At 39.8% G+C, this 24,565-nt stretch overlaps 1 protein-coding gene across 2 annotated transcripts in view; it reads left to right on the top strand.

Annotated features, from left to right (window-relative positions):
* LOC124802922 (E3 ubiquitin-protein ligase RNF14-like) overlaps nucleotides 1-21,307 on the top strand; it is a 98,901-nt gene extending 77,594 nt beyond the window's left edge. For both annotated transcript variants that reach the window (XM_047263994.1, XM_047263995.1), the window contains 2 exons: nucleotides 8,441-8,613; nucleotides 20,296-21,307. In XM_047263994.1, coding sequence (XP_047119950.1) covers nucleotides 8,441-8,613; nucleotides 20,296-20,532 — 410 coding nt within the window. In that variant the 3' untranslated portion in view covers nucleotides 20,533-21,307. The remainder of the gene's footprint in view (nucleotides 1-8,440; nucleotides 8,614-20,295) is intronic.
* Nucleotides 21,308-24,565: the final 3,258 nt, after the last annotated feature.

Genomic DNA, 24,565 nt, shown 5'->3' with positions numbered 1-24,565 from the left:
TTAAACACAATCAACAATATAACATAGGAATAAATAGAGGGAAACATTCCACGCGGGAAAAATATATTTAAAAACAAAGATGATGTGACTTACCATACGAAAGCGCTGGCAGGTCGATAGAAACACAGACACATACATATACACAAACATGTATGTGTCTGTTTGTGTTTCTATCGACCTGCCAGCGCTTTCGTATGGTAAGTCACATCATCTTTGTTTTTAAATATATAACATAGGAATCTGCTTAACTTTTCAAGAATCTCCTCAGAAGAATAGGAGTGACTCCAGTCTTCACTATCAAGTTCGCAGGTGTTCGTCAGAATTGAATCTGTATTCTTCTCTATATCACTTATCTCAGAAGTACCTACACCATACTTATTGGCTAATTTATAACCAGTTTCTTATAACTGAGGTTCACATAATTGAGTCTCCACTTATCATTACACCACTAAAACAACACAAGATTTTTTTTGCCTAATGTTGCATGCCAACCTTATACAAGACAACAAATGGTTAACTTTTTTTAAGTTCCAGAGCAAAGCTATCTCGCTTGTATTAAGGTGGTGTCAACATGAGGCGGGCATGAAGAATAACTTTTCACCACTGAGAGAGCTGGTCAGAGGAAAACATAACATTAGCGTTTCAGGCAAACCAGACGGCAGACCTCAGCAAAAATGTAGTGGAGCAGAGCAGCTTTTCAGTATCACATCACCTTCATTACGTGAGGAAAGAAACACTATCTCTAATGCATCAACACGTACCAAGAACTTTTACAAAACAGTCCTGTACTATAACAAACTCTTTAAGCAAGGACGGCAGAGTGAAAACTGCTGGTACTTTCATAATAGCAAGAACTATGCGGTCATAACAAGTGATGTCGGGTAAACATTAGACTCTACTTCACTCCATAAATACCCCTGCATTTTAGCTTATAAGGCAGTCAGTCACACGGATCGATGGTGTACATAATGTTTGCACTCTATTGCCTGATTGCACAAAAGTGACTTCTAGCACAAGCCTGGTGTTGATTGCTTGCGCACTACTGGGTACCAGTAATATTAATGTTCCAAAGGGTGTTTCGTAGAACTACTAGCAATTAATAACATGTTGGATGAGCAGCATTGTTTTTTTAGGTAGATGTATAATGCATACAAGGGTTATTATTGTGTGTCAGGTTACAGTGCCAATAAGCATGGATAACGTTGGGGAAGATGAACTTACTCTTCCAAAGGGATTACTTATAGCCAGATTAGATGCTATAGAAAAGGAAGATATTGAAAATTCTAGGGTACAAGGCAGAACAGAGCGAACTGTTGACATACATGCATTGAAGAAAAAGTGAAGTATCTTAAGGGTAAAGATAGATTGTTACTGTAATTGGTGCTAATACAATATAAGGATTTGTTGAATCCACAAGAAGTGTTACCTGCCACACCAATCACACAGCATAGAATACAGACAATCATTCACCAGTAGTTGGAAGACAGTATCAGTTACCTAAGCATTTAGAGTCTTTAGTAAATCAGTTTATGGATCGGCAATTATTAGAATGGATTATAGAAGATAGTGTTAGGCCATGGCCAGTGAGCGTAGTAATTAAATTAAAAAAGTCACCAGATGGAAGAAATAAATACTGGTTTTGTTGGAACTGTATACTCTCCTCCTTCCTATTTTTTAAAAAATTGCAGACTGATAGCGGATACACTAACACATTAAATAATTTAGGTCAGTGCAAGTTCTTTTCAATGCTACATTTAAGAAGTAAATACCATCAAATTGAGGTAAACCCTGAGGATAGAAATAAAACAACTTTTACTGTGTCTTCTGGTCACTACCATTATTGTAGGGTGCCTTTTGGGTTGGAAGTGCCAGCTATATCCAACGTTTATTAGATGGAGTCCTCAGAGGTGCCAAACAAATGCATGGTCTCTTTAGATGATGTAATTGTATTCTCTAAAAGTCTAGAAGAGCTTGCTCAGCATTTGGAGATGGTATTTGAAAGGTTGGAAGAGGCTTGACTTATGCTTAGTATTGATAAGTGTCTCTTTGCACCATCACAAGTAAACTGTCTGGGGCATATAATTAGCAGAGCTGGAATAAGGACAAATCAACACTTTACATCAGCAGTACATGACTTTCTGGTCCCTCAGACAGTTAAACAATTACAATCTTTCCTTGAATTAGCAAATTACTGCAGAAAAATCATGAAGAGATGTGCTGAAGTGGCACAACCACTAACAAAACTATTGCAAAAAGATGTTATGTTTAGCTGGACACCTGAGTGTCAGACAGTGTTTCAAAATTTAAAAGATGTATTAACTTCAGATCCAGTTTCAATTTTTCCACATTTCACAAAAGAATTCATATTGTGTTGTGATACATGTAGTATAGTTGTAGAAGTAATTTTTGGAAAAATCCTTGATGGGAAAGAACACTCAATCACATATATCTCTCATCATCTTAATAAGGCCAAGCAAAATTATTCTACCACTGAAAAGGAGATGTTGGTATTGATATATGGTATTTCTTATTTTTGATTTTATCTGTCACTTTGGTTAATCATGATGCAGATTTAGAATGGTTACGATGGCAAAAATTCCATCAAGTCTTCTAACAAGATGTGATTTGGAACTAAGTGAATTTCAGTATGATGTAATCCACGAACTGGGTGTTAAAACACAAAAATGCTGATACACTTAGTAAAAAGATTGGGCATTGCAAGTCTCTGGATTTGATATCAAAGATCTGAAGAAAGTGCAATAAAAAAGATTGTCAGGTGTATTGCAAACTGCCACAGTTTGTCATACAAGATGGGATATTATGCAGATCAAAAAATTGTGGTGCATGTGCTGTAGTCTCAGCAGCTTTGCGAACAGAGGTATTACAGCAAGAACATGATCATACATTATTAGATCACAGGGGTAAGAGGAGAACACACAGAAGAGTAGCAGTAAGCGTCTGATGGCAAACAAAACGTGCTGATGTTCAGCAGTGTGTCAAGAACTGTATTCTATGTTTGCAGCATTCTGATTTTTTGCCATGAGAAGATAAAATCATAAGGACTGCCAGAGTCCGACTATACATTTCAAATGATAGGAGCTGATATTTTGGGGTCATTTCATGAGAGTCCATCGGGTAACAAGTATGTGTTAACAGTTATCGATTACTTCTAGAGATATTTAGTAATTATAGCAATACCGGACCAGAAAGCGAGCACCGTAGTTCATGCTAAGGTAAATCATTGGATACTTAAATTTTGGTGCTGCAAGCAATTATTATGGGTCAAAATTTCATGTCTGATCTCATTAAACAGTTGTCGCTTCCTGAAAATTGAGAAATTACTTAAGAGTCCATTCCACCCTCAGGCAAATGGTCATACAGAAAGAGTTCATAGGGCTAAACCAAAGATGCTAAGCCATTATATGAATTCGCAACACATACACTGTGACATATATTTAGATTTTGTAGTTAGTGTCGTCGGTTGAAAAACTTGCACAGGAATAGAGTTATCAAATTACTAGGTTGTACATGGATGCAGAGTGCCATCTCCATTTGGTGTGATTCAACTAAAATTGGGAAAAGATGGTGAACACGACAAGGTGTTTGCAAGAATTCTAAAGGAAGTCTGGCAAAGGGCAAAACAGGCAAACATGAAAGTGCTAGACTGTAAAGAGCATGTGGGGTTAAGTAAGAGGAATTTACCACAGTATTGGATAGGTCATTGGGTAGTACTTGTGAACCCTTGCATTCCGAAGGGTAGGAAAAAAAGTTTTTGGTGAAGTTTCAGGGTCCTTATCAGGTGGTGAAGATAGTCACCTGTAAATGTAAAGTTACAAGTAACAATGCAGGAAAAGATAGATTGCTACTTACCATAAAGAGGACATGTCAAGTTGCAGACAGGCACAGTTAAGACACCTACATAAAGCTTTCAACCATAGCATTCAGCAGTAAAAACAAAAAATCACACACACACACACACACACACACACACACACACACACACACACACACACACACACACACCTTTCCTCAAGTATCAGGGGAATTGCCATTTACTAGAACTAAGACGCAAAAGAGTAAAGAAATACTGCAGAATAGGCTGTAATGGTTGATACCAAGGAATACATAGCCAGGGATGTAGAGATACATTGGTAATAATAGGATATTTTCTTTGTTTTCATTGATTTATGTAGTGTACTTGGGAATATTGGTGTTTTTGTTGTATTCCCACCTTTTTCTAAGGAGGGAAGTAGTACATATAAATTATGTCCTCAATGTGATGGTGAGCGTGACACTTAGATGGAGTTTACCAAGTGTTATTATCTTGCTCATCATTAGAGCAGAAGGAATTGTCAACCAGTGTTTGTGGAAAGAGGTTTTGTTTGCACAGCAGCCAGATATAGTCCTCAAAAATCACAGATGGTTGTTGTTACTGACCTTCAATATCTGGGAGGTTAGGAATGAAGTGAAAAGTTTGCAAGACATGTCAGAAGTGCGAAAGACACCAAATGGGGGCAATATAATTATTAGCTTAAGTTTTGCTATGATAAGCTGAGAGAGCTGTTGCAGCAAGTAATGGGTAAAACATTCTCTAATATAGCGAAAGAGAGGATGGCTGAATGTGGGTGGTAAACTACTAAAAACCATGTTTGACACTTCAGAGAATGATATTTCAAGTCTGAATAGTACAATTTTTAAAGTGCAAGAAGTAACAAGACACTACAGGAACAATAGTGGGTTGGCATATGACACAAATTATGGGTCTGGAGTGAGGATTGTTAAATATAACTAAAAAGGATGCATAAAAGAACAATTGAATTACTGCAATATGTTAATGATACAATTATTGCGATGAATAAGAATTTTAAGTGTAACATAGTCATCTGAAAATGTTACACAGGGTGGTAGGGATAGCTAGGCTAACAAGAGAATTAGCAAACAGTTTGTGACCATTGAATAAAGTCAAAAATAATTAGAGAAGCTCCCATAATGAAGTTGGGAAGGTAGGAGACGAGGTACTGGCAGAAGTAAAGCTGTGAGGACGGGGCGTGAGTCGTGCTTGAGTAGCTCAGTTGGTAGAGCACTTGCCCGCGAAAGGCATATGTCCCGAGTTCAAGTCTCGGTCCGGCACACGGATTTAATCTGCCAGGAAAGTTTCAATTAGAGAAGCTGTCCAGCATCCTACAAATAAACAATTAACCACTACACTGTTAACACCAAAAAGATTTTTGTAAGGAATATTTCAAGAGGAAAAAGGAATTTACCACGTGTCTGTGGCATGATATTTCCATAAATGAGAGCAACAAGTTTATACAAGATAAATTGTGTGTGTGTGTGTGTGTGTGTGTGTGTGTGTGTGTGTGTGTGTGTGTGTGTGTTAATGTTAATGTTAATGTTAATGTACAGGTCCCTGTAACTAACTGTAAGTCATAATTTACAATTTAAATGTTATAAGATTTGTGCATATCCATTTGCGTGGAGTGTTGTTGACAGATGGATTAAATTCTTGGTTAATGAACTACTACGTGTGTCTAAATAACTGAAAATGTGCGTAGTTCTATCAGTAGATCTCTTGGTAGTTGTATTAATGAAACTATTATTATTTGTCCTGCATTAGTAGTTCAAACAGATAACCAATGTTGCGAAGCAAACCTACTTTAAGGAAATGTGAATGCACTCAATTGTAAGAAGGTGGTTATGAAGCCAGAAACACATTTTCTGTGGGTTGGAAATCATTGGATTTATACTGTGTACAAGCCACAAATGGTAATAGTGAACCATTACAAAAACGATACTTTTACAGGAATGATGAGTGGAATTGCAGATTAGTGGTATATTAATCAACGGAACAGAATGTGCTATAGCAGGAGTATACTTTCACCTATGAACAACCATCATGCATACTACAGTAATTTGTAGTGCACAACCAACATTGTATTGGACAGAAAATCCCTTCAGAATTTTACCTATTTAAAATGTTTCCTTTGTAAACTACACGCCAGATGCTACCATACTGTAGGACATATACAGCTTAATTGGTGCAAAAAATTGGCAAATTGCTGTCGAACAAATGTTAAGACATCTTCAGGGATATCACCATGGATGAAAGCAGAACACAGTTACCATTAGTCTTACGGACACTAGTATAATCACCATACTAGTGGTGATTTGTGCAGTGTATCTTTTCCTAAGATTCAAAATTATGCAAGCAGATTTAGAAACCGCACATGAGATCCCCCTTAAGTGGGTTGTGCCAGAAAGAACACAGAAATTTATCAATTTTAAGTTGGTAAAGAATTTTGTAAGTAGAGAAATATTTTGTATTAAGATTTTTGTTTTTCCTAAAATTTGGTACAAATTTTTTGAAGGAGAGGGATTGCAGACCAGCCTCGTAGAAGGCAGCAGACTGTTAAAATTTTGAAAGTCTCAGAGCAAAGCTATCTCACTTAAATTACGGCAGTGTCAACATGAGGGGCAAGAAGAATAATATTTCAGCACCGAGAGTGGGTCAGGGGAAAACACAACATTGGCACTTCCGGTGAAACAAACAATGGACCTCAGCAGAAATGTAGTGGTGTGGAGCAGCTAGGCGGGATCACGCCTACTTTGTGATGTGATGAAAGAAATACTATTACTAAAGCAACAGTTGACACAAAAAATTTTTATGAGCCGGTCATATACTATAACAAACTCATTAAGCATGCACGGAAGAGTGAGAACCCCTGGCTGATACCTTCATAACAGCTAGACCTATGCGGTCATGACATTGCTCCATAAATACCCCAGCATTTTAGCTTGTAATGCAGTTGGTAAGACAGATTGATGATGTGAATAACATTCACACTCAATTCCCAGATTACAGTAACGTGTTGTAGATTTAGTGCACGCTACTGAACAACGACAACCACTACTGGAAAAGTTGGGTGCCTCGCTATGATCACCAGTCGCAGAGTTCAACATTAGTCCATCGCTGTAGCAGAGGGTCTTCCCTATCATCCTGGATTGGAACATGAGTGTTTCTGATACTTCAGAGGATGATCGTACTAAGCAGCTACACCTCAACCGTCATCTCACTTCAGCAGATGATGAAAAGCGGTGGTGAATGGGAGGCGACAGAGTTCTGTCCAGATTGACATGAGTAAGTCCAACACACGCATCGCCTTCACTGTATGGGCAGTGCCGGAGCCACCACAGTCAGTGAACTGCCATTAAGCAGACAGCAGGGAACAAAGGCTGCAGCAGCAGCTACCTCAAGCGGGCTGAAGGCCACTTAAGACACAAATCCTCAATAGGCGTCGACAGCCGATGTCAACAGCGAGTTGAAAAACTGACTGAAACTTATGGAAATAAATAACTAATTCTGAACATTCTTTCACTGTGTCTACTTGTGGCAACAAGTCACCAGCCTCCTCCTGAGGAAAAGAAGACAAGGAGCAAACTGGGAGAGCGCCTGCTGATGCAAAACCATCTCTACTTCTGCCCTCTCAACAGTTGCCATCTTGCACTGACTGTAGTTGTACACATATTGTAGACTGTCACCTAAAACTGAACATTTACAATGTTGTATCGGATTCAAAGGTAGGCCACCCTTTGACTATTGTGACAGATATGTATGGGGGCTCAGACTCTACTGACTCTAATATCAGTGGTGTTATAACTTTGAATTCCCCTTCATACCTCTTCATAAATTATTGCTGCTGATCAGGCTACAATCCGATTCCCACATAACTGCAAAATTATTACAGTCTTCTGTAGTACTTTGGTGTCTTTTGAGGAATATTGAGTCTTTGCCTAGGATTTTCTTTCTTTATTAATTATGAACAGATTTTAATATAATTTTAGTCATGTAGTGGATTGTTCAGAGGCTGCAGTAACTGCACCATTATGACCAGTGTGCACACCTCTCAACGTACTTTCACACGTGGGCCACTTGTCATTACAATATCTGCTGACTAGCCAGACACAGGCATTAGCGGCTTGTCCTGTACATAACATGCGTTGCTTGTTTGTGTGTAGTTGTGTATAGGTGTTGATGTGGTTTTGTAGTTTAATTTCATAGTATTTTACTATCTCCCATTTTTCTTTTTTAAACAGATTATCTGATGATGACTTGCTAAAAAGTCTAGACTCATGATGATACCATTTATTTTTTAACCGAGTCTAAAATATGTAACTAAAAAATTCCATTTAGAAGACAGTCTGTTTTCCCCTAAGGCAATGCACCTATTTTGTGTAGAGTTCCAATTCTTATCATATTTCATTTTAATGGCATTTATGTTCTGGGTAAAAGGATTATGTTAAACAACATTTAGGTTATGTTTCGTTAAAAGATTGCAGCCAAAGAACATTTGGTAAAATTAACATTTTTGTGCACTACTCAATCTAAAACATATAAACTTTATATTCTGTTAAACAATTTGCCCTCTCACTTTGCACACAGATGAAAAAATGCGGCTTGTGGAGGAATATCGGTCAGCAGATGAGAAGCAAAAGGAAGTGCTGGAGCAGCGTTATGGTAGAAGGCAGTTACAATTACTTGTTGACAATACAATGTCAGAAGCATGGATTAGTAGCAACAGTAAGAACTGTCCTAATTGCAATGCTGCCATAGAGGTAAGAATAATTGAATTGTTGGCTAGAAGGTACCTTTTCAATAATTTGTTCTGTATTATGCTACTAAATTTCGGTTTGTCACTTACCACTTCTTTCACCACTTGTCATGTTTGTTAATGTGAAAAATGCTAAGTTGCCCATAGTTCAGAGGTTGGAGGAAGGCAATAGAATACCACCTCCAATAGAGCCATGCCTAGTAAAGCACTGTGTGTTCAAATCAGGCTTCAGGTTCATCGTGGCAGCTTTACCTTCTTCATGTAAATTCAATGGATGGCACTGATTTTTGTAGAAGTCTCTTACAGTGACAAATAGAGTTCTCTTGTTCTGATGTTTTTTTTAATGGTGTGAAACAATTATGCATAAATATTATGCCTGATCAGCCTGACAGTGACCTAAAATAATACCTCTAGTATTCTGGGTGTAAAATTCATAAAGAAGTTAGATGAACTTCTGCTGTTAAGATAATGAGCTCAACATCTCAACATGACAATTGCTGACAGTGGTAAAGAGAAACTCTTCCAGTTAACTTTCTGATCCCTGTATTGGAATGAGTGAGTTTTTTAAAGGAAATGTAGCAATATTTTATAGAGCCTGGAGAAAACTGATATTAACTTAACAATTCTTATGTAGAAGTATGAAGAATGAGCAGTGTGGCATGTCATTATAATGTGACAGTTGGTACTATGGGGGCTTCATCTTGAGATACTATGGCATCTTGATTCATGGAATAATTAGACTTATTCCCAGTCACCCTCTCACCCAGCCTTGGTTGTCATAACCATCTCTATCCCTTAGCCAGTTCTTGTTAGCCGCTTGGGTTCCACGGGTTGCAGTACTTCCCCATGCTACTCTACCCCCTTCCAATCACTGATGGTGATTGTTCATTTAATTACAAAGGCACAGAATTGCTGGATAGTTTTTACCTTCAGGGCAATAAATTCTAGGACTACCAGTAAACTCATTAGAAAGTAAAGAATTATTCCTAGCTTCCAGAACTATCTTTTCCTTCTTCAGGAAGGAAAGAGGGATAGGTTGGGGAGGTTGCGAAGACATGAGGTGGGTTCCTCTCAACTTGGGGTGAGTGACTTCCACCTCTTTCTAACATTTCTCAACCTATCCCTCTGTTCTCCCTGTGAAAGGAACTGATAGCTCCAAAAGTTACTCCATCTTGGTTATGTGCCTTCAATCTACAAGTGCGTTTGGACATATTTAGCACATTTTTCCTTCTTTTATTCGTGGTATTTCATCATTATTTGACTGCATTACTTTTTACACACTTATCTCCCTCAGCTAATTCTCACATTTGGCCCCAAAAATCTGCTGAAACTTTCTCTCTCCTATTTTTTATGGCTTGCATTTCACATCTGACTCCAGTTACTTTGGAAATTGATTGTGGATGCAGTATCAAAAATAGAGGACAATACAGTACTTATGAATTAGATGCATCATGAAAAAACTAAAAAAAATAGGGCTGTATCAACAAAAGTCCAAAAGCGCTTAGTATTTTTGCATGCATGTGTCAGTTGCGTCAACTTTCCTTACACTTATCATTTCTGTGTGTTACTGATAAGTAAAAAACCTCACATAATGTCTTCAAAATGTCCATTTGCTGCCGGAACACATGATTTAGTTCACTGTCAATTGTCCTAATCATAATTTCATCCCCCATTGACACGCAAGTCACCAAAGTGGCATCAAATTGAAAGGCTTGCACCTGGCGAATGGTCTACCCGACGGGAGGCCCTAATCACACGTCATTTACATTTTACTGTCTCAGTGAATTCTAGACACATTCAAATGAACCTAGCATAATTGGTATGGGCTTGTGGTTTCTCAACCTGTGTTAAAAAATGATCTGGACTCACAGTGAAGAACAACTCCAGAATTTCCTCTCCAACCTCAACTCCTTTGGTTCCATCAGATTCACCTGGTCCTACTCCAAATCCCATGCCACTTTCCTTGACGTTGACCTCCATCTGTCCAATGGCCAGCTTCACATGTCTGTCCACATCAAACCCACCAACAAGCAACAGTACCTCCATTATGACAGCTGCCACCCATTCCACATCAAACGGTCCCATCCCTACAGCCTAGGTCTTTGTGGCAAACGAATCTGCTCCAGTCTGGAATCCCTGAACCATTACACCAACAATCTGAAAACAGCTTTCGCATCCCGTAACTACCCTCCCGACCTGGTACAGAAGCAAATAATCAGAGCCACTTCCTCATCCCCTCAAACCCAGAACCTCCCACAGAAGAACCCCAAAAGTGCCCCACTTGTGACAGGATACTTTCCGGGACTGGATCAGACTCTGAATGTGGCTCTCCAGCAGGGATAAGACTTCCTCAAATCCTGCCCTGAAATGAGATCCATCCTTCATGAAATCCTCCCCACTCCACCAAGAGTGTCTTTCCGCCGTCCACCTAACATTCGTAACCTCTTAGTTCATCCCTATGAAATCCCCAAACCACCTTCCCTACCCTCTGGCTCCTACCCTTGTAAATGTCCCCGGTGTAAAACCTGTCCCATACACCCTCCCACCACCACCACCACCTACTCCAGTCCTGTAACCCGGAAGGTGTACACGATCAAAGGCAGAGCCACGTGTGAAAGCACCCACGTGATTTACCAACTGACTTGCCTACACTGTGAAGCTTTCTATGTGGGAATGACCAGCAACAAACTGTCCATTCGCATGAATGGACACAGGCAGACAGTGTTTGTTGGTAATGAGGATCACCCTTTGGCTAAACATGCCTTGGTGCACGGCCAGCACATCTTGGCACAGTGTTACACCGTCCGGGTTATCTGGATACTTCCCACTAACACCAACCTGTCAGAACTCCGGAGATGGGAACTTGCCCTTCAGTATATCCTCTCTTCTCGTTATCCGCCAGGCCTCAAACTCCGCTAATTTCAAGCTGCCGCACTCATACCTCACCTGTCTTTCAACAACATCTTTGCCTCTGTACTTCCACCTCGACTGACATCTCTGCCCAAACTCTCTGCCTTTACAAGTGTCTGCTTGTGTCTGTATATGTGCGGATGGATGTGTGTGTGTGTGTGTGTGTGTGTGTGTGTGTGAGAAAGAGAGAGAGTGTATACCTGTCCTTTTTTCCCCCCTAAGGTAAGTCTTTCCGCTCCCGGGTTTGGAATGACTCCTTACCCTCTCCCTTAAAACCCACATCCTTTCGTCTATCCCTCTCCTTCCCTCTTTCCTGATGAAGCAACTGTTGGTTGCGAAATCTTGAATTTTGTGTGTTTGTTTGTGTGTCTATCAACCTGCCAGCGCTTTCGTTTGGTAAGTCACATCATCTTTGTTTTTTAAAAATACGTCATTATTCACATAAGTTCGTAGACAATCACTATGACATAACCCGCACAGAAAGAAGTCCAAGAAGTTTGACAGATAAATTTCAAAGCCAAGGAATTGGTCCACTGACCTTAGTACAATTGGATACTGTATTCAATAAACCACAAGGAAAATCAGCAGGTTCAGTTGCTAAAATATTTATATATTTGAACATTTGCCTGTACAGAGTTCTTACCACACACTTTCTGATGTTCTTACACATAATCACCTGTGAACCACGACAGACAATAGTTTTCCATATATATCTACAGTTGGCCTCTTTCTTAAGGTACAGTTTTCAATGCTGTTAACTACCTGTTCCATGAAACCTACCGAGTGAGGTGGCGCAGTGGTTAGCACACTGGACTTGCATTTGGGAGGACGACGGTTCAAACCTGCATCCAGCCATCCTGATTGACCTCGCTGTTTGGGCCCCTGCCCCAAACAAACCGATCATGAAACCTGTAAAGATGGGTGGTTACACTGTTCCAACTGGGGCAGTGTAGCCGTGTATATGCACATGTGTTTGTTTTTGTCTGTGTGTGATTTTGTTAATTATCTTACAGGATGGACATTGTTCAGCAGCACAATTTTAAAAGTGGCTGACAGCAGCAACCGCAAATAAATTTTCAGTAAAAGGAATATACAGTCAGCAGGCTGCATAAATTTATTTTACACTGATGTTCAGAAAAAATGAAAGACCTTGAACAACTAGAGATAAGACATTCTTATTCACAGGACATCTACAATAGTATGTTCTGAAGAAATGATTGGCATTTGGACCATGTCGGCCTACGGGTTCTAGGTAAATATCAATATCAATATTGTGGCGCAAGTCACGTACCTGTAAAATGTGCCTGTGGCTCTCATTGTCACTGTAAACTGAAGATAACAGATCAGTGTGGCTTGACTTGAGCAGACGTGCAGGATGCCTCTCAGATGTATGAACGAACTGTACCATCAAATCGGTGTGTTTGAAAGAGGATGCGTTATTGGTGTGAGAGAATATGACATATCCATCCGGGAAATTGCTGCTTGTGTGGGACAAAGTGTTTCGGCAGTGCAACAGGTGTTTGCTGAATGGTTCACAGAACACCGTAGAACACGACAAGATGGGTCAGGTCGCACCACCCAGACACCCCCCCCCCCCCATCAAAATGGCATTGCAGGTTGCAGGACAGATCTGCATCCTCCTCGGCTCTGGGGCAACAGTGTAACACATCGTACACTGTCAGTGGTGACAGTCCCTCGCCGTTTATTACAGCACGGGTTACATGTGTGTTATCCCCTTCTCTTTCTACCTTTGACGAATGTGCAGAAACATGCTAGACGGCAATGGTGTTTGGAACGACATCAATGGGGACAGGAATGGCATTAGATAGTGTTTTTGGATAAATGCAGGTTCTGTTTATTTGAAAATAATGGCTGTATTTTGGTTTGTCAAAGATGCGGAGCAGCATCACAGTGTTTGCATTTGCACAAGACATAAAGTGCCAACTCAAGGTCTTGTGGTGTGGGAGTGCTATTGCATACAACCACAAATCACAGTTGGTGTATATCCAGAGTGCTGTGACCAGAGTGACCTTGTGAACAGCACCCCACACGCCATTTTTCAGTGAGACAATGCATGGCCACATGTTGCTGCACATACGAATGCCTTCTTGGTGTCACAGAATGTCAGCCTTTTGCTCTGGCCCACCGTATTACCAGACTTTTCATCAGTGAAGATGTGTCAGATATGGTGAAACGATGGGAGCAATGCTGTAACCGAATGCCAACCACCACAGGTGAACTTTGGAACCAGGTGTATGTGACATAACGCCATTCACGCTTTGTAAGCGTTGGTATGGAACAAGTTATCAGTACCCATGGCAGTTCCTGGGCCTACTAGGCAGCAGGACACGTGCCGATCCGAGGTGACTGAAATGGTTATCATTTCTGCAGAACTTACTAATGTACATGTCCTGTGAATATGAACATCCTATCTCTAGGCATTCAAGCGGTTCTGTTTTTCCTGAAGATGAGTGTAAAAGTCTTGATCAGGTTTCAGTACCACTGAGGGTATCTCCTTCAGAAGGAAAGTTACCTATAATATTTTAAATATAAAATAAATGTCTAAAATACTTAATACTTTACAACATTGAAACGGAGTATGTGGAATGAAACTGGTACTTACGTAAATTACATTATGTTAAAATTGTAAACTTATGTGATGAGCTATGAAGCTAAAGTCAGACAGCAGAAAATATGGAATAAAGCCCTCCATGGAAACAGTGAAAATTGTTAAACAGGTACTGCTTGTAAAAATACACTCCTGGAAATGGAAAAAAGAACACATTGACACCGGTGTGTCAGACCCACCATACTTGCTCCGGACACTGCGAGAGGGCTGTACAAGCAATGATCACACGCACGGCACAGCGGACACACCAGGAACCGCGGTGTTGGCCGTCGAATGGCGCTAGCTGCGCAGCATTTGTGCACCGCCGCCGTCAGTGTCAGCCAATGATGGTCGTATGCGTGTTTGGCGCCATGCAGGTGAGCGCCACAATCAGGACTGCATACGACCGAGGCACACAGGGCCAACACCCGGCATCATGGCGTGGGGAGCGATCTCCTACACTGGCCGTACACCACTGGTGATCGTCGAGGGGACACTGAATAGTGCACGGTACATCCAAACCATCATTGAACCCATCGTTCTACCATTCCTAGACCGGCAAGGGAACTTGCTGTTCCAACAGGACAATGCACGTCCGCATGTATCCCGTGCCACCCAACGTGCTCTAGAAGGTGTAAGTCAACTACCCTGGCCAGCAAGATCTCCGGATCTGTCCCCCATTGAGCATGTTTGGGACTGGATGAAGCGTCGTCTCACGCGGTCTGCACGTCCAGCACGAACGCTGGTCCAACTGAGGCGCCAGGTGGAAATGGCATGGCAAGCTGTTCCACAGGACTACATCCAGCATCCCTACGATCGTCTCCTTGGGAGAATAGCAGCCTGCATTGCTGCGAATGGTGGATATACACTGTACTAGTGCCGACATTGTGCATGCTCTGTTGCCTGTGTCTATGTGCCTGTGGTTCTATCAGTGTGATCATGTGATGTATCTGACCCCAGGAATGTGTCAATAAAGTTTCCCCTTCCTGGGACAATGAATTCACGGTGTTCTTATTTCAATTTCCAGGAGTGTAGCAGACATTAGACTCAACATGTGGCAACTAGTTGTGACACCAGGTAAATGTAGTGTAGAGTGCGCCACGTACTTGGTGCTGGTATTGTGACAAACATTCAACGGCATGAAATACATGACTGTTACAGTAATACATAAGTATGCTATATGTTTAGATGTTTTAAACAGAGTAAAATGTATGTAGTATAAAAAAATTCATAAAATATGATAAAAGGAATAAAATATTTTTTATAAAAATGACAACAACAGTATGTAGCATAAAATAACTTAAGTGGTTATTTACAAATACATGCTAAGAATAAAGAACTTACTGTAGCAGGATTTTATCAAGATGTTACAATAAGTGAAAAAGGAGGAAATATACTTTACATAGAATCTACAAAACAGAATGTGGTATACAGTGTCATCTGGTATGCTGTCAGTAACAAAGTATAGAGTCCATATGGAAAAGGGAGAAATGATGTTTTGAAATGGTAGTACATGGAAACGTGAACCAAAACCTCATATAGTTGTGAGCAATGGCTTGAAATGTTCAAGAAGTGTTTGTTTCTTAACTGTAGTTGCTTGTTTACAAGACCACAGTTATTGTTCATATTCATAAGGACCTGAAGTTCTTTCAAGACACGAAGTGTCTTCTCTATATGTAGAATCATCATTTTTTTCTACTCCTTTTGGTTTGTGTCCCAATATTAAGAAATATTCCATGAAAGTAGAATTATGAACATTGGTACCCTTCTTCCCTAGCAAATGTTACGTATATCTTATGTCAAAAGCTCTACCAGTCTGTCCGATATTAAACACCGGGCACATATCCCAGGCGATGGATAATAATTCCCCCTCCCCCCACCCCTGACTGTATTCGTGGAGAAAACAGCTTTGCCTCCTTACTTCTTAACAGATGCTGAATCCTATGTATAATTTTATTCCATGTACTCCATTTAATTTTTTAAAAAGTATGAAGTATTTTAGATGTTTATTTTATAATATGTTTAAAACATTAATGTGACTTTCCTTCTGAAGAAGATAGCCTTAATGATGCTGAAACCTGGTCAGGGTTTTTATGATTCATATACACATTATTTATTGAGAATTGTTCAAAAGCTTAGTGATGATTTCAATCTTTCTTTTCGTGTCTAATCTTCTTTTTGTGTCTGTCCTGAACTGCACGGTGGTCCCTTTACTCACAATAATTTTATTCGACCCACAACTTAAAAATTTTCTGTTAATATACCAAAATAACTGAATCGTAAAAAAAAAAAAAAAAACAAGTTTATCAACAGTCTGAAACATAATAATCAAGTTTTATGATCAAATATAGCTGCTAGTTAGCCGTCTTTAGACACATTTATTTGGACGTTCATATAGGTAATGTTCTGATCTTCAGTCCTGAGACTGGTTTGATGCAGCTCTCCATGCTACTCTATCCTGTGCAAGCTTCTTCATCTCCCAGTACCTACTGCTACCTGCTACATAGTGTATACATATCTTCGTCTCCCTCTACAGTTTTTACCCCCCCCCCCCCCCCCCACACACACACACACACACACACACACACACACACACACACACACACACACACACTGCCCTCCAGTACTAAATTGGTGATCCCTTGATGCCTCAGAACATGTCCTACCAACCGATCCCTTCTTCTGGTCAAGTTGTGCCACAAACTTCTCTTCTCCCCAATCCTATTCAATACTTCCTCATTGGTTATGTGATCTACCCATCTAATCTTCAGCATTCTTCTGTAGCACCACATTTCGAAAGTTTCTATTCTCTTCTTGTCTAAACTATTTATCGTCCATGTTTCACTTCCGTACATGGCTACACTCCATACAAATACTTTCAGAAATGACTTCCTGACACTTAAATCTATACTCGATGTTAACAAATTTCTCTTCTTCAGAAACGCTTTCGTTGCCATTGCCAGTCTACATTTTATATATTCTCTACTTCGACCATCATCATTTATTTTGCTCCCCAAATAGCAAAACTCCTTTACTACTTTAAGTGTCTCATTTCCTAATCTAATTCCCTCAGCATCACCAGACTTTATTCGACTACATTTCATTATCCTTGTTTCGCTTTTGTTGATGTTCATCTTTCAAGACACTGTCCATTCCGTTCAACTGCTCTTCCAAGTCCTTTGCTGTCTCTGACAGAATTACAATGACATCGGTGAACCTCAGTTTTTATTTCTTCTCCATGGATTTTAATACCTAGTCCGAACTTTTCCTTTGTTTCCTTTACTGCTTGCTCAATATACACATTGAATAGCATCGGGGAGAGGCTACAACCCTGTCTCACTCCCTTCCCAACCACTGCTTCCCTTTCATCCCCCTCGACTCTTATAACTGCCATCTGCTTTCTGTACAAACTGTATAGATTTTCCCTCCCTTTATTTTACCCCTGCCACCTTTAGAATTTGAAAGAGAGTATTCCAGTCAACATTGTCAAAAGCTTTCTCTAAGTCTACAAATGCTAGAAACGTAGGTTTGCCTTTCCTTAATCTTTCTTCTAAGATAAGTCGTAGAGTTAGTATTGCCTCACATGTTCGAACATTTCTATGGAATCCAAACTGATCTTCCCTGAGGTTGGCTTCTACCAGTTTTTCCATTCGTCTATAAAGAATTCGTGTTAGTATTTTGCATCTGTGACTTATTAAACTGATAGTTCGGTAATTTTCACATCTGTCAACACCTACTTTCTTTGGGATTGGAATTATTACATTCTTCTTGAAGTTTGAGGGAATTTCGCCTTTTTCATACATCTTGCTCAGCAGATGGTAGAGTTTAGTCAGTAGAGCCTTCTTCCAAGGCTGTCAGTACTTCTAATGGAATGTTGTCTACTCCCGGGGCCTTGTTTCGACTTAGGTCTTCCAGTGCTTTGTCAAACTCTTCACGCAGTATCATATCTCACATTTCATCTTCATCTACATCCTCTTCCATTTCCATAATATCGTCCTCAAGAACATCGCCTCTGTATAGACCTTCTATATACTCCTTCCACCTTTCTGCTTTCCCTTCTTTGCTTAGATCTAGGTTTCCATCTGAGCTCTTGATATTCATGCAAGCAATTCTCTTTTCTCCAAAGGTCTCTGTAATTTTCCTGTAGGCAGTATCTATCTTACCCCTAGTGAGATAAGCCTCTACATCCTTACATTTGCCCTCTAGCCATCCCTGCTTAGCCATTTTGAACTTCCTGTCGATTTCATTTTTGAGACGTTTGTATTCCTTTTTGCCTGCTTCACTTACTGCATTTTTGCATTTTCTCCTTTCATCAATTGAATTCGGTACCTCTTCTGTTGCCCAAAGATTTCTACTAGCCCTCGTCTTTTTACCTACTTGATCCTCTGCTGCCTTCATTACTTCATCCCTCATAGCTACCCATTCTTCTTCTAAAGTATTTCTTTCCTCCATTCCTGTCAACTGTTCCCTTATGCTCTCCCTGAAACTCTGTACAACCTCTGGTTCTTTCAGTTTATCCAGGTCCCATCTCCTTAAATTCCTACCTTTTAGCAGTTTCTTCAGTTTTAATCTACAGTTCATAACCAATAGATTGTGGTCAGAGTCCACATCTGCCCCTGGAAATGTCTTACAATTAAAAACCTGGTTCCTAAATCTCTGTCTTACCATTATATAATCTATCTGAAACCCGTCAGTATCTCCAGGGTTCTTCCATGTATACAACCTTCTTTCATGATTCTTGAACCAAGTGTTAGCTATGATTAAGTTATGCTCTGTGCAAAATTCTACCAGGCAGCTTCCTCTTTCATTTCTTAGCCCCTATCCATAGTCATCTACTACGTTTCCTTCTCTTCCTTTTCCTACTGTCGAATTCGTCACCCATGACTATTCAATTTTCGTCTCTCTTCACTACCTGAATAATTTTTTTTATGTCATCATACATTTCATCAATTTCTTCATAATCTGCAGAGCTAGTTGGCATATAAACTTGTACTACTGTAGTAGGCGTGGGCTTCGTGTCTATCTTGGCCACAATAATGCGTTCACCATGCTGTTTGTACTAGCTTAGCCGCATTCCTATTTTTTTCTATTCATTATTAAACCTACTCCTGCTTTACCCCTATTTGATTTTGTTTATAACCCTGTATTGACCTGACCAAAAGTCTTGTTCCCCCTGCCACCGAACTTCACTAATTCCCACTATATCTAACTTTAACCTATCCATTTCCCTTTTTAAATTTTCTAACCTACCTGCCCAATTAAGGGATCTGACATTCCACGCTCCGATCCTTAGAACGCCAGTTTTCTTTCTCCTGATAACAACGTCCTCCTGAGTAGTCCCCACCCAGAGATCCGAATGGGGGACTATTTTACCTCCGGAATATTTTACCCAAGAGGATGCCATCATCGTTTAATCGTACAGTAAAGCTGCATATAGGTAATGTGTCAGTTAATATCCTGTTAAGTGTGATTCCTTCATTACTGATTAGTGGAACAGTTTTGTAATTATAAATGAAAAACACAGAATTGTTTTAGTTCTATAGTATGCTGTTGAACTATGACAATTTTGTGCTTTTTATGTATAATTTTGTCAGTTAATGTCTGTTAACTCATGTTAACGTATTTTCATACTGCGTACTAACACATCACATCTGTAGTTGTTGGTCGGAAATTTTACCTGAACATGAATAATTAGGAGCCAAGTTTATGATAGTTGCAAAATTCCTATTTCTTTGTCGTGTAACGTATTACTGACAAAACTGTGCACCCAATTAATATCTAACATTTCCTTCTGAATGATTCTCACAATATTTTTTCACCTCTAGAGGTTTACATTGCCCTTTGGCTATTTGAATTAAATATAAATTTGTTTTTTAACTAAATTCAAAGAATAAACATTATGATGTCAAAATTTGACCGTTGTTTGAAGAGAACAACTCTGTACTTGATTGAATATGCATTTACATAAACATTAAGCAACCCACAGCCATCTTTAATTTCATATATCTTTTTAGTACATGATTTTTGAGACTAAATTACGTGAGAACTGTGTACACCAAATTAGTGGTTGTTCACCTTGTAGATGAAATGCATAATATTCATTATATATATGCATTGTATACAGAAAATGTTAACATGTTTTGTGAATCACTGCTACTAACATTACAGAAATCAGATGGATGCAACAAAATGGTATGCTGGCGATGCAATACCTATTTCTGCTGGATTTGTAGTGCTCGTCTGAATCCACAGTGCCCTTACCTGCATTTTAGTAGCAGATCATCTAAGTGCTTCAATCTGCTTTTCCATGGAGTAGAGCTTGATGCTGAGCTTGATGCTGAAATGGATGAAGAAGAGGAAGATGAAGAGGAAGAATTCGGTGCCTTCATAGGTCTTGTTGCATAGCTGGAATCTGGTTCAGATGTCTGATGATTCTCGATTAAGTTAAGACAAATGTTCTTTCAGGGTTACAGGTCATAGACTATTAAACATTGTACAGTTAGCGTGTTCTAAGATCATGTTCGGGTACAAGAGTGCTAACAGAATTATTACTGTAATATTATGCTTAAAGTATCATCTGTCCCTGTTGCAGAAACAAATTATGTTGTGTATTTAAACACTTTGACTGTATCAGATAACACACAAGAATATATTTTTGATTTAATAATTTTATAGAAATGTTGGAAAATAATTGTTAGATAGTGAGCTGTACTTGGGTAGTAACAAGCTCTGTGCAACTAGGTATAGATCAAAGTCGAAGGTTCTGACTGTTTTCTTATGTCTCGCCAAGTTTCTAATACACTTATTGTTATTTTTGCTGTTATTATTTGTATACTATATTGTCATTACGGGTATTGAAACCAAGACTTTTGGTGTTTCAAAATAGAAGTTCCTTTTAATTTTTTTTTTCAACCTCCCCTAAAAAATTCAAATGGGCAGCTTTCTCTTATACTTGGACAGGCATATGCAGCATATTTTGTTATGGAACTTGTATGTAAAAAATGTAAATATATAATTTGTTGGTCTATGTACAATAATGTTCACCGTATATTTTTACTGTTTTCAAACACAGTGAAAAATTTCTTAAGCATCTGTTTTTAATTTAAACAACATCTAATAAGATAAAGTGAGGTTTCCTGTTTTGTGGTCATCCAACAAGAATAATTTTGTCTCTTTAAAACTGTGTATATTTGTGATTTTTTTCCTTCCTTCTTTCTTCTTTTTCTTTTCAGCCCTCCAAAGAGCAACACTTGTCAGCTCTGGCTTGTGTGAAAGACAACAGTTATCATGACATTGTCTGTGAAAGTAAATTATATATTTGGAATCTGTAGTAGAAGTTGCACTCTTCATTGCAGTGGTCCAAAAGACCTAGAGTTTCAATTGTAAGTTAATACTGCTTTTACGGATATGATATGTAAGTTATATAGAGACTTACTGTTAAATATACTCAAGATCTGACAGCCATACTTCAAACAATGTATGGGTCACTTCTTGACTGATGTCCACATAGGCATGCCTCCCTCTGCATGTGATGCATCATCTATTCTCTCTGGCAGTCAGAAAATGAGAGTACCAGCTGGGACACCACACTGCTCCTCAATTAGTCCGTATATTAGGCTGAAATCTTATAATGTTGGACTTGATGTACCACAGGGATGAGAGCATCAGCAATTGGCAGGGCGCCTATAGAATTTGTGGCCTCGCTGAAACCATGCGTAGTTTAAGCATGCTCATCCAACGCTGTGGGATGTGGATGCTTGATGCCAAAGTGTAGATCTGGTTGTCATGCTGCTGCTGCAGCTGCAGGCTACGTGCTGCTGTAGTAATATGTTAAAGGTGATTTTCTTGCTGTGAAACCCCAGTATCCATTCTGCACGTTGAACGGTGTCCAAAGGTACGTACCCTGATGTCATGTTGTCATCCTGGAGGGAGGATGGTCAGCGTGTGATTGGCTGACCTCTTCTCACAGCCTTCTCTACTCTGTTGTTCCTGACTGGTGGGCTGGCACTGACTTTATTCGGTAACAATACTTACATGTTGTTTATGACATGAACTTGAATAGAATGAGTTTAATAATGTACAAAGTGACACTTTTAATACGACTGTGTGTGTGTGTGTGTGTGTGTGTGTGTGTGTGTGTGTGTGTGTGTGAGAGAGAGAGAGGCCTAGTGCTTCCTTTGAAGCTTCCCTATCTTAAGTGGACCTCATTACATCATGGCGGCCTGTGCTTGATACCTCTTCTGATTTTTTAAGTACATTGGTAGACTTGCAATCTTACGGAGACCGTTCGTCATTTAATATCATTCCAACCACAGAGCTCTGTGAATGGCAGTAATATAGGATCTACTAACAGTGATTACTTTCTGAGTAGATGAAAGATTCATCAATCTATCGAGGAATAAAAAAAGTCCTTTATAAATAGGGATCTAGCATCTTAAAATGCTTCCAGAAAATCTGTATAAAGCAGTCCCAGTCATTCATGATAAATAAAGCAAACTTAGAGAGGCGGTAGTGGGGACTGAAACAAGGAAAGAAATCCAGTAAACATTGTCTATAAAATGCGTACATTAAGCGTTACGAGCACTAATTCATTGTCACATTTGTGAAAGACAGTCTCTTCTACTTAAAGTTCTTTCCTACTGCGAACAGCCTTACATATTGTGGAACAGGTTGACTCATGTGCCATATCAAGTTCCTGTCAAATGACGTTCTTGTCCTGTTAGGGGAGGTACCATTCCCACATGGTCCGTGCATTATGAAGAACCAGCCAGTTTTCTCCAAAATGTTTAAGGATACTTTAACCGGGCATCTAAGGAGCAATGGGCTCCAGTACATTGCCTACCTTATATTCCCCTGTTCTTAATCCCAAGGATTTGTGTTCTACATCTACATTCATACTCCGCAAGCCACCCAACGGTGTGTGGCGGAGGGCACTTCACGTGCCACTGTCATTACCTCCCTTTCCTGTTCCAGTCGCGTATGATTCGCGGGAAGAACGACTGCTGGAAAGCTTCCGTGCACACTCGAATCTCTCTAATTTTACATACGTGATCTCCTCGGGAGGTATAAGTAGGGGGAAGCAATATATTCAATACCTCATCCAGACACAGTTGACAGCAAGCTTCACCGCGATGCAGAGCGCCTCTATTGCAGAGTCTGCCACTTGAGTTTGCTAAACATCTCTGTAACGCTATCACGCTTACCAAATAACCCTGTGACGAAACGTGCCGCTATTCTTTGGATCTTCTCTATCTCCTCCGTCAACCCGATCTGGTACGGATCCCACACTGATGAGCAGTACTCAAGTATAGGTCGAATGTGTGTTTTGTAAGCCACCTCCTTTGTTGATGGACTACATTTTCTAAGGACTCTCCCAATGAACGTCAACCTGGTACGCGCCTTACCAACAATTAATTTATTATGATCATTCCACTTCAAATCTTTCCGTACGCATACTCCCAGATATTTTACAGAAGTAACTGCTACCAGTGTTTGTTCTGCTATCCTATTTTTTGAATGTCTGAATGTTTTATTGTCTAAACACAAAGTACAGTGAAAAGATCATCTATCGAAACAGTAAAACAATGTTTTTATTTCTACATAGTATTTAAAGCGTTTCACATTATTTAATACCGTATGTCAATCTTCAGTATCTGCAAAGTTGCACCGGATCACAAGGTGCATTTTCAGGTTTTCCACTGTCAAAGATCTACGGTTGTTGCTGAGGATAGTTTTGTACCCGGAAAAGCTCTTCTCCACGTCACTGGAGCGTATTTGAAGGCAGCGATGTCACTGGAGTTCAGCTTTGTTTCACAGTATCTTCAAATTTTGCGGCATTCCCCAAAGGGCTGTCACTAATTTTGCACAGTGTAGAATATCCAGGAGTCCGTTGGAGAACACTTTGCTATTTGGTTTTGACTTTGTCAGCCACATGACCACGAGCTCGATCCAACTCACTCTGCACATGTTGCACAATACTCAGGGCCTCACATAGCTGAGTGCCAACAGCTTCCAGTCGTTTGATGGATTTTGATATCACTGAAAAATTGGAGTTGATGTATGCCAAGTTTTGAGACAATGTATCTGTAAAAACTCTTTTCACGATTTTGATAGCCCTTGATTCATTGCTATCAAGCTCACAGAAGATTGTCTTTATTAAGGTGTAGTTGGTGCAGTAATACTCAGCAGCATTAAGCTAAGAACCCCATCGTGTAAGAACAGGTTTAGGTGGGAGGGACGTTGAAGGTGCTTGTTCCTTGAATTTCTGCACTCGTAGCGGAGCCTTCACAGAGATTTTCTTTCCACAGGAAATTAATTTGTCCACGTCAGGGTAATTTGATCGCACCTCTTCGGCAACGCATGTGCAAGGCAAGTGGCGTACACCATATTGGAGTAGAGAATCTGAAGCCCTTTGGCTGCTTGGGCCATATATGAAACA

The sequence above is a fragment of the Schistocerca piceifrons genome, chromosome 6 (assembly GCF_021461385.2).
Source record: "Schistocerca piceifrons isolate TAMUIC-IGC-003096 chromosome 6, iqSchPice1.1, whole genome shotgun sequence".
In the NCBI taxonomy this organism is placed as follows: domain Eukaryota; kingdom Metazoa; phylum Arthropoda; class Insecta; order Orthoptera; family Acrididae; genus Schistocerca; species Schistocerca piceifrons.
Note: the sequence above shows the minus strand (reverse complement) of the source record. Positions and strands in the feature narration are given on the sequence as shown.